The 20,066-nt window shown below is 37.6% G+C and overlaps 1 protein-coding gene across 1 annotated transcript; it reads right to left on the bottom strand.

The window, feature by feature from the left end:
- Window positions 1-2,134: 2,134 nt before the first annotated feature.
- OPRK1 (opioid receptor kappa 1) lies at window positions 2,135-19,132 on the bottom strand. The gene is made up of 3 exons (XM_026050106.1): window positions 18,797-19,132; window positions 7,814-8,166; window positions 2,135-2,879 (listed from the first exon to the last, which is right to left on the bottom strand). Exons 1-3 carry the CDS (start codon window positions 19,054-19,056, stop codon window positions 2,347-2,349), a joined length of 1,146 nt encoding a protein of 381 aa, XP_025905891.1. The 5' UTR covers window positions 19,057-19,132; the 3' UTR covers window positions 2,135-2,346.
- Between the last annotated feature and the right edge of the window lie 934 nt (window positions 19,133-20,066).

The raw sequence follows: 20,066 nt of genomic DNA, 5'->3' as shown, positions 1-20,066 counted from the left end.
TTTAGCACTCAATTTCGTATCACTTTTCAAGCCTAATGTTTTCAAACAGAAAATTTGCAAGGACCTTACACTTCTCCCAGAGCATGATAAGGAAGATGATCTTGTTACAAAAAAGAAGGTCACCGCAAAAAAAAATGATTATTAGATTTCTCCTTTTTACAACTTAAGCACAATATTGATTTTTCATTAAGCACTGCACATATTGTATAGAATAATATCTCTATTGAAAATCATGAACTTACAGACCAGTAAAACATGGGCAAAAATACAGCTTTTTTTAATGAAAACTAGGATCTATTTCTTTCCCATTCATTTACTCCTAACTTGTTAAATATTTCTGATTGTGATATTTCTGATTGCTGCTTTTTACCTAAAACATTTTCTCTTTGTGACTATTTAAACCTGAGAACATTATTTAGAAATGCATATGCATATTACAGAGCGACTTTTGAAGCAGACAGACAGATAGAGGAACCTGGAAACACACAAGCTGTTGTGTGCACATCGTTCTTTTCCTCAGGTGAATGAGGCAACCTGAGGTCACCTATTCACTTACCACTTAGAAACAACCAGAAAGTGCTAGATTTAGCCAATAGAGATTATCTGCAATATTTTCTCTAACACAGTTAATTACATTTATTAAAGTAGTTAGTTCTGAAGTACTGAGCCCCAGGGTCTGAATTTCACAGGGTCTGCTCCATATAGCAGCTCCACTACACAGCTATAAAGACTATAGTCTGTTCAGGATTGGTTTTGGTACTGCAAGATGAATGTAGCTGCATTTGTCCATCCAGTAGAAAAAATATTTGACATATGTGACCATATTTGAAAACGAAGAAAGTCAATTTTTTCAGCACACTTGCGTCTCTACACCATTTCCACAAGACAGTACTGCAAGCTAAAATGGCAAATCTCATGATTTGTACTGGTGTGCACAAAGAATTTTTGGTTGGTTGGTTTGATGGTCCATTAGGACTAAATGAGACTGTGTTTCTCAGCAAAATTACTATGCAGTAAAGGCATCCACCTGTTTGATGATTCTGTCCAAAACAAAAAGGATATTGAGACTTCTGGTGGCTAGACCTGTTCCCAGTGAATTTACTGTCATTGTTTCCCCAAACTTCAGAGAAGCTGAAAGAGTAATATTTAGAATAGTAATATTTAACTGTTAAGACTAAAAGCTATAGACTGAAAGCAAAAGATTAGATTCAGTTTTGCTATAAGTTTACCTTCAACAAGATCAGGAACTTCTCTCTGTCTTGGCTTCTCCATCTTCACAGCATTGTATCCCCAAAAAAACTTTATTATCATCACTAAAAGGAGAACTTTTGTTTTCATTAGAGCATCCAATATGTTACATACTATTTTCCTCTCTATCAGTCAGCTTAATCAGTGTACTGGTAAATGCAATAACTTCAAATATTTATTTTGATCTGCTTGCAAAATGTCCTGGAAAACAAGTACAGCATTATTTTAAAGTGTACTCTTTACTGAAAATGGAAGGCAAATATTTATATTCCAGTATAATAAATGGGGGAAAAATTTCAGCAGTTTTGTAACAAAGAATTTGAAATTTTCCTGTCTTTTATACATACACTGCTGGAATGCATGTATATTATTCACAACAAATAAATGTGCAATCATCTTGGAAAAACACATAAAAACATAGCACATAGCATATGCTAAAAATATACTAACAATTTGCCTTAGGTCCCAATGTTTTAACTTTTAAAACATTGAAACGCTTTACCATGTACAGACACAATAAAATCACTTTGGTATGTAGGTAGATCATGCTTATCTTGATTTCCACAGCACAGACAATTATTATGGACATATTAGTTGAGGAGAATACTGACTGTAGCTCTGGCAATTCTGCAGAAACCTAAACAATATTCTCCACTGTAAAAGAGTACAACAAATCAAGTTGCCAAACTATGTRTTCCAGAAGTAATTATTGTCAGATCAAAAACATATTTCTAGCATAACTCAGAGTTAAGCCCAAATGTTGCTTAATATTACTTTATATATTGTAAAGAGCAAAGCCAGAGCTTTCCTGATCCAGAGTCATCTGGTAAAATAGTAAGTGCATCCTATTTCCCCAACAGTAAACATGACCCCAAAACCTGGCCTCCAGTCAGGTCCTTGTCATTTGAGCTTATTTTCAGGAGTTTCTTGTTTGTAAATAATTAACTTGTTATAGTTCAAACTGCTAGGTTTTCTTAAACATTGCATAAGTATCTTTCTGGTGAGTTTATTTCAAACGGCAGTAGTAACCTGAGTCAGTCCTAGATCATTGGATTCTTCTCTCTCTTGAGGACAGTAAGACGACATTTCCACGACTAGTCATACAGGTTTGTTTGTCCCGTCTGTTTCCCTCATATAAGCTGGATCTTGCACAGTGTTTCTGACTCTGCTGGTGCTCTGCCTGTCCATCCTCACCTTAAATGGGAAACAGAAGTCCTTGAAACATCTCTTGAAGTTCTCATCCAAGAAAGCATACAAGATCGGATTGAGGCTGCTATTGGTGTAACCCAAAGCGATGCAGAAATAGTAGCTGGATATAGCTGCAGTACTATGGGACACATCCCCTAAGGCTTCAACCAGAACAAAAATGTGAATAGGAGTCCAACAGATAATAAATACTGCCACAACCACAAGAACCAATCTGGTGATGCGGCGCAGGTTTCGGTCTTTTTCTCGAGAGCCCGAGAGAAGCCGTACACTTYTAAGACGCAAGATCATCAGAGTATAGCAAACAATAATAATGAGAACTGGAATAACAAATGCAAAGACAAAGACACAGATTTTCATGAAGATGTCCCACCACATGTAATCTCTGTCCGGAAATTGCAAGGAACACTCAGTGCTAGCAGTATCTAAGAACAAAAGAAACAAGAGAAGAAGATTGTGTTGTTATTCCATATGCAAAACAATAACACTGTCATAATATAAGCTAGCAAAAGGTATTATCAGGTAATGTGATAAATGGAGTTCTTACATCACTCCAACGAAAGCTTTCAATTACAATTGAAATTGTTTCTAGAAATTACTTAGAGGGAGTTGGGAGTTTAAAATGTTTAACACTGTACAGATTTTGTCTCCCATAGGAGGAGATAAAAATGCAGAGATGCAAAAATAAAAATGTATAAAGATGGGTTGAACAGTTGTTTTTCTTTGAATTTCATTGAGATTTAAAGCAAGAACAAATAGCATGCTAACAGAGTAGAAATCTCATAGCTGTTATTAAGCAATGTATGCATTTGCCTTTGGGAGGAGGCAGATTTTTGCTATCATGAATGGTGGGAGGTAAATGAGGTTTGTGGTTGTAGGAAGATTTTACCACTATATGATAATTGTGTAATAATGTTTTCCCATGTGCCTTCTTCATTGCAAATGAAATACATGTAACTGCTTGTATTCAGAAAACTTATTTCCTGGCAACCCCTTCTTTTCAGTTAAAACAGAGACAGAGAAAATGTGTGCTTGTGCAGAGTCAAATATAATCTGCTCTTTCCACAAGTCATGTCATTGAAAATTCAGCTCATACATGGCCTTGAGGATCTGGTCTACTCCCTTTCTTCTTGCCCATATCAGGATACACAGTCACAGGCTACCAGATTATTTGGTGTCCTAGTAACATTCCATCTGACAGCAGATTGCTAAGCAAATAAATATTTTAGGTTTCACTCACTGATCTAGTTGAAGGCTTCCAACATATAAACCAAATGAAAAAAAAATAAAAAAAAATTAAAAGAAACTCACAGGAAACAAGACAAATCTCAAAGCAAGAGAAAGAATAAATTTCCAACAACTATCAGCAGATAAACTCCCCTGTAGATAAGTCAAAGTCACACTTTGAGTGAAACAGATATTTCACTCTGAATTGTAGTTTAGATTGTATCCTCTAGCACACTGCATTATTCTTAGAGTGTTTTCATTTTCCCTATGAAATGCATAATTCTTTAAAAAATTATTACATATTGGCTCTTATTGAATCAGATTTAAAAATGGAAAAATTCAATATATTATTCCACATAACATTTTCGTATCTGTCTCCAGCAGAACTAGTCAGAGAAAATTCCCTCAAACCATATTTCCTTGATATCTGGATGTCATCAAAGAGATAGAACAGCAAGGGGAAAAAAGTTATCATTGTTATATCATACAGACACTTGCAAATTTAGATAGCAGGAAACTGTTACCTGATCATATTCAATGCCAGATTAAAAAGTTGAAGCTAAAGTAAAACAGTTTGATTCTTTGTTATAAAGAATATAATGGACAATTATAAAGATTAATGGACAATTCTGAAGGCTGAAGAGTAACAAAACAGATCACACAAACCTGATGAAGAATGCTAAACTGATAGAACAAGTATGATTTAGCTCTTTCTTAGACAACTTGTATAAATCTTCTGTGATCTTTTCTGGTCATCTATTGCTTTTATTCAATTTTATTCTAGAAACACCAAAAATCATCTTCAAAGAAGTCTTCACATTGGTTATTGCTGCTATCTGTAGCACATCATGGCCTAGCAACTGCAAGGAAGCCAGGATCCAGCCACACTAGAAGAGCTTCAGTCGCATATGTCCTTCTGGGTCAAGATGGGGTGTGACTGGAGCTAATTGCTCTCGACCACATCCAGCTGCTCATCAAACCCTCCTGCCAGGGGACATTGCTTCATCAGCTCTACTACGCTAATTTCACAAGTAATTAATCTCTGGTCCAGATTTATGAAAACAATTAAATTAGAATAACCAGTGATGTTTAAAATATGTAAGCTAGCCAAATCACTGTGACAGAGTCATGGGAAGTTGTATGAATGGAGTCACAGTGACAGATCTGAAGAGAAAGAAGCTTATGTTATGAAGCTGGCTGTGTTATGTTATCAAGCCTTTATGAAGTCGTGCTGGAACACAAAACACTTCAACTGGAAAAACAAATCTAACAACAGCCCAATCATAATCCCACATCAAAGGGCAAAAATGCAGGTAGGATTTCCAGGAATGGAAAAGGAAAGGCGAGAAATTAGTCCAATGTTTTCCAACAGGTAATTTTGGAGGAGGAAATACAACTTAGCAGATAAGGTGTTTCACTCATGCATGCTAGTTCTGATCAAAAAYAAATAATAGCAAAAACAAGAAAATATTTGACTGTATGTGAGAGGGCAATGTAGAATTCAGACTTGATGCATAACAAAGGCAAAAATCTATTTTGCTTACAAAAAGTCACAAACATGCACCCCAAAATATACTAGTGAATTTCTGTACTTGCCTTTTCAAAACAGTTTAAAATTTTGATTAAATATGGACATGCTTTCTGTGCTTTAACACTTGAAAGATACTTTAGAAAGTAAAAAGATACTTTGAAAGATACTTTAGAATTTCAAATAATCAAATACAAATTTAATTATTGTTTTAGATCTCACTATTGCTTACTTTCTATGCAAAAAAATCTTTTTTTTTGAAGCTCATTAAAATCCATGTGTTTCATTTAATGTATATAGTATAAAGAAATGCATGCAATTCCAGTTTACAACCATATGATCATCAAAGACCATTGCAAAAGATGCACAATACCCTAAACTTTTCCAGCAACTTAGGAAGAGAATGAAATCCAATTTATATTTTATCCTTATGAAAATCAAGAATAGTGGCACAAAGTGAGCACTTAAGATTTCATACTGACCTTTCTCACACATGAAGGAAGGTAGCTATTTCAATGAAATTATTTAGAGAAAAATGCTGAATTTTACTTACTAGTTTGTATATATTAAAATATACTCCTTTTTTTTTTTTAAGTGAATGAATCTTTACCAAGAAAGATCCCACTAAGGTATGGTGCAAAATTCAGATATGGACACTTCCTATTTAATGTTCACCTAATGCCCAAATGTGAACCCCATGGAGGCCTTGTATATAAAAAAAAATATTTTCATTAACAGAAATTAAAATTTCAGTCCTGAGCTCCAATTTTCAGGTAAATGGAATATCCCTGCTACATCCCCTATATCATTTATCAGATCAATTTGTGAACACACTAGATTAGAAAACTGGCAATAAATGCTCRAGAGAGACCTTAGATTAGACAAGCAAGGATGAACAGTAGAGTCTGAAGACATTTGTCCATAATTTCAGAGCTCATTTGTCCTAGTGGAGACATGTGTTACTAGTGTCTGTTTTAGGGCGGGAAAAAGAGGCTCCTGCTACGCAGCATGAAAAATTTCACTCATTTCTGGACTCACTGCAGCCCCTGTTATAAATGTGATGGTTATATTGAATAATAGAAATATTCTTCTAGTTAGACATGCTCCAAACAGAACACCTACCTGAGTCAATGTTTCAGATCCATGAACACTTCATATGTACAAGTCAATTATTCTTTGCACATGAAGAGAACTAACGGTAAATTTTTCCTGAGCCAGACATTATCTTAGAGAGCCTTTCAAAACCTTACTAGAAGAGTTATAGTGCCACAGAGCAGGACACTTGACCTTCCACAGGGCTGGAAGTAGTGTTTCCACAGGACTCTCCCTGCATCTACTTATCAGAAGACCAATACCAAGAACAAAATCTATACATCTTGAACAGCAACCATGCACATCGTCCCTTCAGAGGTTGTTGAAGTACATTGATGTTTTGTTTGCATTGATCTATGTCAAATAGTTTCATTCTGAACATGTTTTCATGTCAGGTAAAAGTGTCCCATAAGGTGTATTATTTCTCTTGGAAGAAGTGGAACATTTCCATTAGAAAAGACATGTAATGAACATTTTCAATGCAGATATTTCAAATAATCTTCAAAAGATTATTTACATTTCAAGCAATGTTACCATCAAAATAAATATGCATGACCTTGTATTTTATAGAGCTATCTGTAAGAGGTTAAGCTCAGCACAAGGGCATCATTAGAGGCCTCAATCCTTTTGAAAACACAGAGCTGTTCCTGCTTTGTGGATATTTTGCTTATGAGTATAAAGCGTATGTGTGTGAAAATGATTCTTCCCTTTCCTTCCCAAACAGGATTTCAAAATAAGTTTAACTCCCTAGATGGCCAACTTTGGTTATGAATCACTAGTTGGAGGTRTTACATCTGCAATCCTTAATTAATTAGAAATTTCAAGTAAAGTCTACAGGTGCTCTGCATACAGATTTCATTAATTCTTGTATTCTTGTTCTTTTGTCTCTGATGTACTCTATTCCCAGTGGGTGCTGGTTTTATTCTTAGCCTTTCCAAGTGCTTACATACATCTCCATTCCTTTTTATACCAGAATTTATGATATTGTCTTTCTTAAGGCATTTAGCTTAATTTTCTCTTTCCAGCTAGTGACCTCTTTACTTCCTTCACCACACTTTTGTTTTGTGAATTGGCTGTTTATAATCAGCTCCAAGGTTTTTAAACTAATGATGATTTTACTGCTAGTACTAATGACGGGCAAATTAGTTTCTGGTTTTGGAACTACATGAAAACCACTCTCACAAAACAGATAAAAAAGCACTTTCAACCAACATTTCAAGTTTCAACCTAAGCTGATGTTCTTTGATCTCTCCACAGGGTTCAAATTCTTGATTACTCTCCTCTGCTGGCCACTCTTACACAGATATCTTTACAAGGATGGTCTCATCCTTGCAAAGACAATATTTCAAAGTGCATTTGGTTCTTTTAGTTAGTAATGGCATCTGAGCTTACATTATTTATATCTCACAGTCAAATGTTCCACAATATATTTTAAAGTTTAGTCAATATTCCAAACTACAGTTTATATTATCAGAGAAACAAAAAAGCTTGAACTTGAATGTTCATGCTTACCTTCTCTGACTTTGGTTCCTCCAAGAACTATGGCAGATATGCCAACAGATGAGGACAGTAGCCAGATACAGATGTTAATTATTTTTGCCTTGAGAGGAGTACGAAAGTCCAAAGCCTTCACAGGATGACACACTGCAATGTATCGATCAACACTCATCATAGTCAGTGTGAATATGCTAGTAAACATATTATAATAGTCAATTGAAATAACTATTTTACAGAGCACATCCCCAAATGGCCAAGAGTTCATCAGGTACTCAGTGCTTTGGAAAGGCATTGTGGTGGTAACCAGCGCATCTGCCAAAGCCAGATTGAAAATGTAGATGTTGGTTGCTGTCTTCATTTTAGTATACCTGAAAAGCAAAAAAATATGGCTTTACTATGACAAAATATTGTTATATCATTACATTCAAATATGTAACAATTTATCAGGGAATCTTTGCCATAGATAGAATTTCACTATCATTTCTAATTTGCACAGGACACACATTCAGGCCCAYTGAGATGACAATGACTGCATTTCACTCAGTCCTTCAGCAGCTGCATTATCAATTAAAACTGTTTACCACAGGCAAAAACAAATATATGAGTGAATTTAATCCATTTTTTTCAAGTGCTATTTCAGTCTTCTCAAATCCTCAGCTCTTCCCAATTCTCCTTCCAGACACAAATCGTAAAATGTGGAGATTGTTTAAATAGGAAATCATATTGGGGGGGGCAGAAAATCATACAACTAATTTCTCTTTATCCTTTAATTTCATTCAAATGAAGTACTTACTGGTAAGATCCTTAACTCACACAGAAGAGTAGGATCCCATTTTTGAGAAAACAGGCTGCCTTTGCTGTGTCACAATGATAATCTAACTGCTGGAGCAACAACTTGTGTTCCAGGATGCAGAGAACTAACTCTGCTATGGACCCTAAGCGTGAAGGGARGCCCGTGTTTTTTCTCCATTATGAATACCGGGGCACACTTAACACTCCTTTCTGACATGCCTCCTTTTCCTTTTCCTTAAGTAGTTGATGTTGCTCATGGGTACTAGTCTCTTATAAGATTCAATGCCAGATTTTTCATGCTCCAAACTGTTTCACCTGCATTGAATGTGTGCTCTAACAAAAGGTTCACATGCAAAACACACAGAAATATGTCTAGCCAGATTTTGCTATGCATCATTAAATAATTTAAATATGGAAATATAAGACCTGGCTATTCCAGCTAATGAACATTCTATAGTATAACGTGTCTATTTGCCTTTAAAACAATTAGGTAAAAACCTTCAATACTATTTCACATTACTGACAAATGAACCTGCTAAATAGATTATTTTTTTAATTAAAATATGAACAAAAAATGCCAATTTATGACCAACATAAAGCCTTAAATAAAATTATCAGTTTTTCTACATCACTCATTACAATTTTTGAGAAAATTAAACCACACGCTGGTTCAAAGCATTGAAGAGAACTGCATAGGAATAGAAAGCAAACAGTTCTCCCTCGATCTCTACTCATAGTACAATGGACATGATCCATACATGGTACAAGCTATACTCTATCCCTCTACCAGCTGTTGCAAATGGCTGCAAATATTCCTCATAATTGCATGTTGTCTGCTGCCTGGTGTCCAAGCTTCTATCTCAAATGAAGTTCCAACAAGTGATGCATTAGGAAAAACTAGGCAAAAAGAACCAGAAAGAAGCAGCAGCCAAAGCTGTACAGKTGCTGCATGACCCCATGGTCCAAGCTCCCTCTACCTCAGGTGAGGGGTAGAGCCGTAATGAGAACACAGGCACCAGTCACAGCTGGGAATCCCTAGCTCTTCCACATCAACACCCCATACAGGYCTTCCATCAAGTAAGTTGATAAGTCCTCTAGTTCAAGTTGTAGCCTGTAAGATACTGTTGAAACGCAAATACAAGGGTAACATAAGACAWTTATTAGACTCAGAATTTTCCTTCTGGGAAAGAAAAGCAGCTTTGAATGCAAACCAGCTATCAGACTGGATAAAAATCCACTAAAAGTTTACATTGCAAATATGTGCTAAAATGGACTGATTTCCATTAAATGTCTGACACAGGAGTTGTAGAAAGGCATTTTTGCTTCTACAGATAGAACTGATGAAATTTGGAATTGTTATCTTGCTCAGAGTGCAAAAGAAAAAAAAAAATATAGAAAGTTGGAAAGCACACATAAAAGTCACAAAAATAACTGAAGAGACTGGAGGAAAATCTTTCTGTGAGCAGCTTAAAGTGCTCAATACATTTGGTTTATCAAAAAAAAAAAAAAAAGCACAAAAAATTCCCCAAAAGCACTGAGGTGACTTGATTACAGTGTCTAAAGACCTCTACAGGGAGAAAATAGCAGGTACTAAAGAGTTCTTTCAGACTGCAGAGAAAAGCATTACAAGGAACAATTCGTAAAAGTCAAAGCTAGACAAATCCAGCTTAGAAACAATGATGGATTTTTCCTAACAACTAGGATGATTATTATTTGRAACAAATTACACAGGAAAGGAGCAAATTTTCTATCTTTTTATGTCTTCAAATCAATGTCTGATGCTTTGCAAAAAGCTATGCTTTTGTCAGATACAAGTTACAAAGCTCAGTGCAGAAATATTTGAATGAAATGTAATGGTCCGTGATAAAGGCRAAATAGCTAATAGCTCTTCTGAATAATTACTTCTATTTATCTTTAACAGCTTTTCCAAATTTGGATAAGGACAGTTTACTGTTTACTTTCCGTCGCAGTGGTGGAATAGGAAACACCCTCTGTAAAATAGAACTAATTTTTTAGATAGCTTCAAGATCCTAATTTTTGAAGCTGGAATATCAATCATGTTCTCTGAGCACATATATACTTTATATGCTTACGCAGTTAAATTGAGCAGCGTAGGTTTGTTGCATGATACAATACACACACATATAATTAATTTTCCTCACTACATTCATCCCACAGGAAGGACGTTTCATCATTCATAGGTAATAAGTAATATAAATTCATCTAGTCATCATCATTTAGACAACTTTCAATGCATCTGAATCAAAGCTGTGTATGGGACAGAATGCATATTAGAAAAAAAAAAAAAAAAAAAAAAAAAAAAAGAAAACTCCACAGCCTGCCATTCCACTAGTTTTGATAAGCTTTATTGTTTTTTTTTCAGTGACACATTCATCGAACAACCTCATCTTTGATAGCCTTACCAACTGCTCACCTAAAAACTGTTCATCTGTTGGTGTCATGGGTATCTAGCTCAGTAACGAAGGTCCCACTGGACAGACACTACAGTGCTAAATCCACACAATTTTGAAACTTTGAAATAAGATTTGTAAGAGCCTTGATTCTAACATAAGGTGAGAGATTTGACTTGCAGATTTCAACAACTTTTCTAGCTTTCCTACAGCTTTTTCTATGGCACTAAAATACAAKTGGCAGTATTATATACAGTTTAGGGTTCCCCTCTCCCTTACTTCACCCAAATCTGCACTTAGCCAAGGTGAAAATTTTGATGGAGTAAGGGAAGCATATTTTCCTTTGCAAAATTAAAATTATTGTTCAAATAGCTAAATGTCATTTAAGAGGAAAATACAACCTGCCTCAATTAGTCTAGCAGAGAAGATATGAGATACCTGAGCATAGCAGCATCACAAAGGACACATTGGTAATTAATGACAAACATTTCCTTAGATAATAATTTCAGAAATCACTAAAATATTTATTAGATGTTGGTGTATAAGCTGTTCACTACAAATTACGTGTCTAGAAAATGGTTTGTTAAATGCATATAACAAAGCTTTCCAACACCAAAAATGAATGGAACATCCCTCTTTTAAAATGGATGCTAGAATATAATTTCAAGAAGCAGAATAAGCAAGAAGCATCAGTAGGTCTGATGTCTGTGGGATTTAAATAATTGGAAGATAAGTGGAAACTCAGCTGAAAAACAGAGTCAAGATGAAATCTTTTGTTTGGAAATATTTTTGGGTGAATATATGATAATTTTTAAAGGGCAAGGTTAAAATGATGTCTACTTATATGTCAGAAACAAAATTCTCAAAACCATCACAATTTAGCCTAACTATTGTTTTCAAAAATCTCCAAGACTAACTTCAGACTGATCCTTAGACAGCTTCTACAAATATCTCAGGCAGAAGAAAGGAGTGTGATTAAAAATACAGCAAAAGTCAATAAAATCTGAGAAAATCTGTTTTTTTTTTTAAGTGTGAAATGTTCCCTACAGCATGAAATCTGAGATGAGAAGGTTTTTTTAGCAACTCTAGCAAACATACCACAACAATGTTCTCCAGCAATGATAATATAGCTAGCTAAACTACAAAAGCATGAAGAATAAAAAGGTGTAACAAAAACATATTTTTGGTAGATACCTGAGTCATTGAATGAAAATGAAGGCTAAAGCATGTATAAAAGCAAGCTGCAAAAACACCTATCACCAGTATGCAGTCTCTGTTCCACTAGGTTTCTCTGAATGGTATATACGGAGGACCAAGCAACTGAAAAGTTTAGTCTGAAAAACTAAATCTCAAGATTACATTCATGGCACACTCTAAATATGTCACATCTCAACATTAAAAAAAAATCTATTCCAAAAACAGATCAATTTAATATAATGGTTCTGATATATGTTTTGGCACCTAAACATTCAATAAAAAAAGGTTTATGCCCAAGCTAAAACTAAGCCTGAGGTTATGTTAAGAATGTAAAAATCAATATGTTGCAGTCTCCTTGTTCAAACAGGGCTATAAATCATTATCACATTTTGGGCAACAGCCATAATTTAACACCAGAAGGGACTCCTAAAAAAAGACATACATTGTTAGTGTTTATTTTTAAATTTTGCATGTTTTTATTTATTTCAATTATTGAAATCTTACAAAAGTTATATGCTGCCTACRTGACAGTATCCTGAAGTGGACTTCTGGACTTCTGTGTATTAATAAGCACCTCAGTGTCTCTATATCTTCAGGATCTTGGCCTTCTCTGCTTTCCCTGTATTGTCCCATTTAGTAGCAGGCACACATCCTTTCATTACTGTTGTGTAATGTTGCACATCTTGTTCTTGACATTCCTTGGCAGATTGAACTCCAGATAGGCCTTGGCCTTCCTAGTCATATCCCTCGCAAGTGTCCTGTCTTGGCTTCCACCTTCTGTACACTTCCTGCTCATGTCTGAGTTTTGCTCATGTTCATCTGTGAATATCTCCTGGTCCCTTTGCTCAACTTCTTGCTCACCAAGATGTGCAGTTGAGCATAGTTGAGCTTGGAGAAGCTGATCATTGTATATTAACCATCTCTCTCGGACTCCTCTTCCTTCTATAGTCTTATCCCATGAGATTCTTCTAAGAAAGCTCCTGAAGAAGCCAAAGCTAGTTCTGACTGCCTGTGCTGTGATCTTAGCTACTGCCCTCTTCCCTCCTTGTAAGAACGTGAACTCCATCATCTCATGGCTTCTGCAGCCAAGGCTGTTCACAACCTTCACATCTGCCATCCRGAGGGACCTGGACTGACTAGACAACTGGGCAATGAGAAACCTCATGAAGTTCAACAAGGRCAAGTGCAGAGTCCTGCACTTGGGGAGGAATAACAGTGGACACCAGCACAGGTTGAGGACGGACCTTCTGGAGAGCAGCCCCACAGAGAGGGAACCGGGTGTCATGGTGAACCACAAGTTGACCATGGGGCAGCAGTGTGCCATCATGGCCAAGAAGACCAATGAGATCCTGCAGTGCATTAAGAAGAGTGTCTCCAGCAGGATGAGGAAGGTGATCGTCCCCCTCTACCCTCTGTTGAGGTCCATACTGAGGTACCCCCCTGCTGAGGCCACATCTGGAGTATTGTGTCCAGTGCTGCACTCCCCAGTACAAGAGGGATGTGGAGCTGCTGGAGAGAGTCCAGTGCAGGGCTACSAGGATGATCAGGGGCCTGGAACATCTGCCTTATGAGGAAGGGCTGAGGGAGCTGGGCCTGTTCAGCCTGGAGAAGAGAAGGCTGAGGGGGGACCTGATCAGTGTCTATAAATACCTCAAGGGAGGGAATGAGGAGGAGGGGGCAGCCTCTTTTCAGTGGTGGCCACTGAAAGGACTAGAGGAAACAGCCATGAACTGAAGCACCAAGAGATGCTCTTTGAAATCCAATGACAAATTACCTGTCAATCTGTACTGATGTAGTAAGGTGTCAACTTTGTAATCAAGCCACCAATAGATAAAAGCCATGAACTTCCAAACTCACTACAGATGCACATTTACTTTTAGCTGCTCACCCTGTGATTTTGTAAAAGAATGAAGTCACACTGATTAGAGGTAACAGACAACTGGCAATTTAACCAGGTTTTCTCTTCTGGAAGATCATTTTTCATTTCAGGAAAATACTATATTCAGAAATAGTTTAATAAAATTAGAAGAATAACTTAAAAGCATAATATATAATCTTTTGCTGTTATCAAAATTTAATATTAACTAGTATATTGAATCAATTTTATTTTTAGATTATTTTTAATATATTCATTCTGGCTTGGAATCAATGATAGACAATAATTAAAAGCAAACAAAGTTTAATTAAATTTAATTATTAATTAAAAGGAAATAATTAAAAGGAAATAAGTTAATTTTAAATGACATTTTTTAATAGATGTTACATAAATGATATGARTTTTGATTGGGCTCAGTGAACATCCGAACATAAACGTATTATTAGTTATACTTTTTCTTAAACTTTAGCAAAAGCAGGACWCAAGCTTTCTCTTTTCCCTTAGGAATGAATCTACATATCTATTGAYATGGCTTCTTGTTAAAATTGTTTTTGAATGTAGAATATTATTCAGGTTGTTGCAAGCCTTAAAAATAATTTTAGAAAAAAATAGAATTGGCTATTCAACATTTTGATGATAACAACTGCTGATCTCAATAAAAGGCACCGTGCTCAATGGAGGTAAGGTACATGGAAAAMGGGAATGTGGAATGGGTACAAGACAGCCACGTGGCTGTGCTGTGACTCACAGTGAGACGGGAGTCTGGGAATCGTTCAGATTGCAGGGTTAGTCATACTGAACTCAAGAGATCATTGTTTGTCAAGCATGAGAATTTGTTAAAGCTAAGAGATTATAACAAAGCTAGCAGCATAGGAAAGCTAGAAATGTAACAGAAATGAAAATATATCTACATATATTAGAGTTCCACCATCAATYTCAGGTGCACAATTCAATGGCTGATCTCACCCCTTATGGGCCACCCTTCTGCTACAGGTTTCTTTGTTTTCTCCTCACTACACTGGTGACATCAGARGCTTTTCTGAGTGGTGGGCCTTCAAGTCCTCCAGCCCGCTGACCATGGACTYGAGCCCATGCAAGTCTACGTAGCTTATTCTCTTTTATAGTTACTGGCAGCCCACCAAGCCATACTAAGGCCACTTCAACACAAAGCTCTGCTGAGGGGATCTTCTCACCAACATGAGAAAATCAGGTGCTCAAACAGTGATGAAAAATATCACTACCCTGCTTCAGCTTTTATGTTTTCTCATCATAAAAAATTTCCCAACAGCTGAAACAGATATATTTCTCCCACCTCCCTCCCAGTGTATTTTCTCTCCCCTTGCTTTTAAAGCTTAGGAAAGACTATGTCTCTACTTCTATGTAKGAACCTATCCCCTTCTCTTCAGCACTATCTCCCATATCCGTAAGGTTATTTTTCTTAATCACTTTTCAACACTTTTCCTGTTTCCACTTTTTCATTCACTGGTTTCTCTTCTCCATCTTCTTTTCCCATCTCAGGAGCTGAGGACCTTCAAAGTACATCAGCTCATAGACAGCATAGGAACATTTGTATTTCTCTTAGCTCTCCCTTCCTTTCCAGTTACTGAGAAAAATACTTCTCCAGACTATATACCACCATTCCCTACACTCTGACCTGCAATTCTCTCTTTCTTTTTGTGTTACAATCATACATGGAAATCTTCCTTAGTTCATTTTTTTTCTGTTTCTCTCTTCTTTGGTGCTTCTCTACTAGAGTATAAAATGCCCTTTAATTCCTCCCTTTTAACTCAGGAGGTGTGTAACTTCTACRTGAGGCCTCTCTCTTCTCTTTGCCAACACTGCAGGGAGGAAAATGACTTCCACCAGAGTCGCATAGATACACAAGCACATGMTCTCCAACAGGAGGCCTAGGGAAGAGCCAATGTCTGCTGCTTAGCCCAGATCTTCAGTGAGTATTATAGTCATCTGAAAAAGAAATTATTTGAAAGAGCATTCTCCTGACTAAACAATGTCATTGATACAATTTGATTCCCATTCAAGATTGAAAAGTTTTATAGACATCTATGTCTTTAAACAGACATATCACACTCTGATACTTTTTTGATAGTAGTCTGTAAGTTACTGAGCTGCAAATTTCCCATTATTTTTGTGGGTTTTTTTTTGTATTTTTATGGTTTTTTTTTTAATTTTTCTCTCTCAGCCATCCACAAAAGTAAGACAGTAGGGTAGAAACACACCCCAAACACACCCGAAGGAGATTCTGGACGTGCAGCCCCCTTGTGCATAGGCTTCTAAGATGGTCTGCACCACACCAACTCGCTGGTCTGCACAAGCTTCTTCAGTAACCCTTGCTTAGAAGTAGGAAACAGTTGCCAAGGGGAGTTGCAGGGAGAGCAGGGATGGCACTGTAAAGGAAGACATAGGCTGAGACCTGTCTACTCCACAACTTCTGTCTGGATTTGAGCCTCTTTCTGAGGCATCTCAAGACTTTTCAGAGGCTCCTAAATCTTGACAACAGTTTTATCAAGAGGCTGAGGACATAAAGACATAAGGACATAAGGGATGTTACTAATGTCACCCAAAAGATGACTCTATGTGTAACAGTATGCTATTTAAAAGAGAAATAGGAGAAGGAGACAGGCCTGTGCTGCCTAACAAATCAGCAAGTGTTGGGAGGAGAACCGTGTCCCTAGCATTCAGGGAGAAGAGAAATGGCAATAAGAGGGTTCACATAAACCCTCAGCATAAATGCTGAGTGTAGGAGAGCCAAGGTGTCTTTCCCCATCCTCCTTGCGACCTGTGGCAGCTAAAGGAAAGGCAATGGGAATGGCCAGGGAGCGTAATCCTCTCTCTTACCACTACTTTCCACAAAATTCCCACAAGACTTGGCTTTCCCCACTCAGCATCTCTGCACTCTGCATTTTCAGTGGCTCGTGAATACTCATCTTGAGATGCAGCCATGCAGAAAATAGTTGTGAGAGAGATGAGTGATTAAGAGAAAAATAGGAAAAGACACATTCTGCACAAATATTTGGGGTATTTCAAAATTATTTTTATAAAATAAAAAAAGTTTAAATCTGCAACTGTGTGTATATATACCACAGACATATTAATGTCATGATATTTGAATAATATTTGAAGTAATTTGAATAATATTTGAAGTATTTTCCACAGAGAAATCCTAGGAAAAGGAGATTCTTTGATCACGTAATCAGGAGATAGATGCAGAGGAAACCATAGCAAAGGCCTAAAGTGGGGATTGGTAGGAGAGGGAGCCATAGCTGGCTGGACCCTCATAAAAATATTCCTAGGATGGCTGAAAAGAAGGAGAGTGGGGAAGTGGGAAAAAAATATATACAAAAACAATGTAATAAGAGGGAGAACTTCCAGAGCTCTGGCTAACTGTATTTATTTCCACTGGCCAGAGGCAGTTAATTAGCACTATCATTTTTAGTGACAGGTAGCTTAGAAAAAGAACTGCCTTTGAAGCTATGAAAAGTGTCTGTCAATTGCAGAGCTTCTCTTCTTGCAAAAGATATACGGCAATAAATGAAATCTCTACCCTGTATACTGGATAAAGCAGGATGGAAGGGTATAAAAATTGCCAGCTCACAAAGCCAGAGCAAACCCCTGTATTGACAACAGGCATCTTTATTTATTGGACTGACTTTTAAAGAGGATTTTATTTCCATTTTTCAAGGATATTCACCTCATTATAGATGATCTTTGGTAAAGCACATAAGTACACTGCTTTCATTGCAGATAACTTCACCCTATTAYATCAGGTCGACAGGTGATTTCACTATCCTGCAATTGCTCGACCCTTTCCAATGCATGTTTGACTCACAAGATACGTTTCAATAACTCATTTTCTTTTTGTGTTAAAGCTGGTTTCATTTAAGCAGTGAACATTCCACAAAACTATTTTCTCAGGRTTTTTTTTTGCGAGTTTCATATTGAATATGAAGCAAAAGTACAAAAGTTGAATTTCTCCTTTGTAGCTACCACCCTGCTGATATGCATAGTTCAGAACATTTTTATAAATTGCAAATAGAAGAGACAAAAAGAAACTTCAGACTAAAATATGCTGTAATACAAAACTGTAAGTATGAATATGAGTGATTTCACTAAGTAGTTTAATGTGACAGGGTATCAGTGCAGATACACAGCTTTCTTCCTGTTTCTCAGCTTCTGCGTTGCTTTAATCAAGCAAATGGTAACAACTAGAGATCATACCCACTAAACACAGCAACAACATTCCTTGTTTTACAGTGAGTATTTCTGCATATTTTTAGCATTTTGAGTTTTCCCACCTTGCTAAGGGAGCAATAAGACTGTAAGACAGCAAAATATGCACTTCTTGGACGGAAAGCTGCCTTGTAGAAGTTTCCTTCTTCCACTCCAGCTTCTCCCTGGACAAGAGCAGTCTCTCATCCCTAGAKGGCACCCGACAAACACAGCTCCAAGGCACATAATGCCTTTTCCGCAGGCTGCAGGATTTATCACTTTTAACTTGCTTCTCCCTTCTAACTGCAGTTCCAGGTAAACTAYTCTGAGTGAAAGCGTTTTGAGCTCATTCTGGTTACTTTTTTCCACCTCCTCATATACACACTCCAGAAAGCTTCCTGCAGCCACAACTACTTCCCCTCCCCWCACGGAACATGGGGACTGTCCTGTGCATTTCTTTCAACCAGCGCTCCAAAGCCAAGCATTCCCCCTTACCTTATGATGACAAACATGACCAGAGAGTTTCCCACCAAGCCAACCACAAAGACTACTGAGTAGACAGCAGTGATGATGATGGGGATGGCGGGGGAGATGCTGGTGTGGTTGTGCTGGACGTCCCCGAAAGCGCCGGTGCCGTTGCTCTCGTAGTCCACCCAGCCCAGGAGCCAGCTGCTGCTGGTGCTGGGGGGACGGCAGGGCCCCGGCGAGCAGGAGGAGCCCAGCTCCTCCCGGAAAATCTGCACAGGGGCATCCATAGGGTCACAGACCCTGCAGGCAGGAGAGAGGCCGGGACGGSAGCGCACACAGCAGACGACAAGCGCACTAGAAAGGCAGAAGAAAGGCAATCAAGTAGTAATGCTAGCACAGCTACTGGACCTTAAGATCTCAAAAACTCATATATGTTAAGCAGAGCTCTGTTGTGGCAGGAAACGTGATTTGCCAGGCAGAGATTTAAGCAAACCACGTTCAGATTAAATAAATACAAATTTTATATCTTGATATGCATTGGATAAATGCTGTGCATTCAGATGCACAGAGAAAGTTTTCCTCCACTTCCAGAGCATATACAGAGAAACTGTGAGGAGAGACACCACACAGATGGGAAACAGTGGATACTCACCCACCCACACTTTAACCCTCTCTCCCCCATCCTCCATATTTTTAGTTAAACAATACCCTAATGTCTGGGTATCCTCACTGCTTTAGATCTCCTAAGGAGAGAAAGAGAGAGGAAAATACACAACGTCTCTCCACATCTGCTTTGTAATCTTTCCCAAGTTATTTTCTTTCAGATCCCACACCTGCTTTCAGAGAAGACACACRTTAACGACATAAAATACCTCTTTTGGTCCTGAGAAAAGAGCAGAAAAGAGCAGAGTCTCCAGAGGGATGTTCTTCACAGCCAAAAAAAAAAAAAAAAAAAAAAAAAAAATCACCACCCACTTAGCTCCTGGAAGTGCCAGGGATCTTCTAGGACTTTTGAACCAGAGGCATCTGCACCTCTGGAGACAGGAGAACGTACTGGCAATGGAGCTGATTCCCAGGCAGGAGCAGCGATGTGGTATCAGCAGCTGCTGCTGTTCCAGCTCCTACCACTTCCCCTTTTCACTCTCACACTCTCCCTGCCTCCCTTTTACTCTGCCAGGGCTCCAGCAGCACTCTGCACTAATGCACACATTTCTTCTCTGCCTCCGTCCCTGCAGCTCACAAGCTCACATGACTCCTGTCTGAACACTGGGAGGCAGGCAAATTAAAGAAAAAAAAA

The sequence above is a fragment of the Nothoprocta perdicaria genome, unplaced genomic scaffold (genome assembly GCF_003342845.1).
Source record: "Nothoprocta perdicaria isolate Ctin4 unplaced genomic scaffold, notPer1 scaffold_65, whole genome shotgun sequence".
NCBI classification, from domain to species: Eukaryota; Metazoa; Chordata; class Aves; order Tinamiformes; family Tinamidae; genus Nothoprocta; species Nothoprocta perdicaria.
Note: the sequence above shows the minus strand (reverse complement) of the source record. Positions and strands in the feature narration are given on the sequence as shown.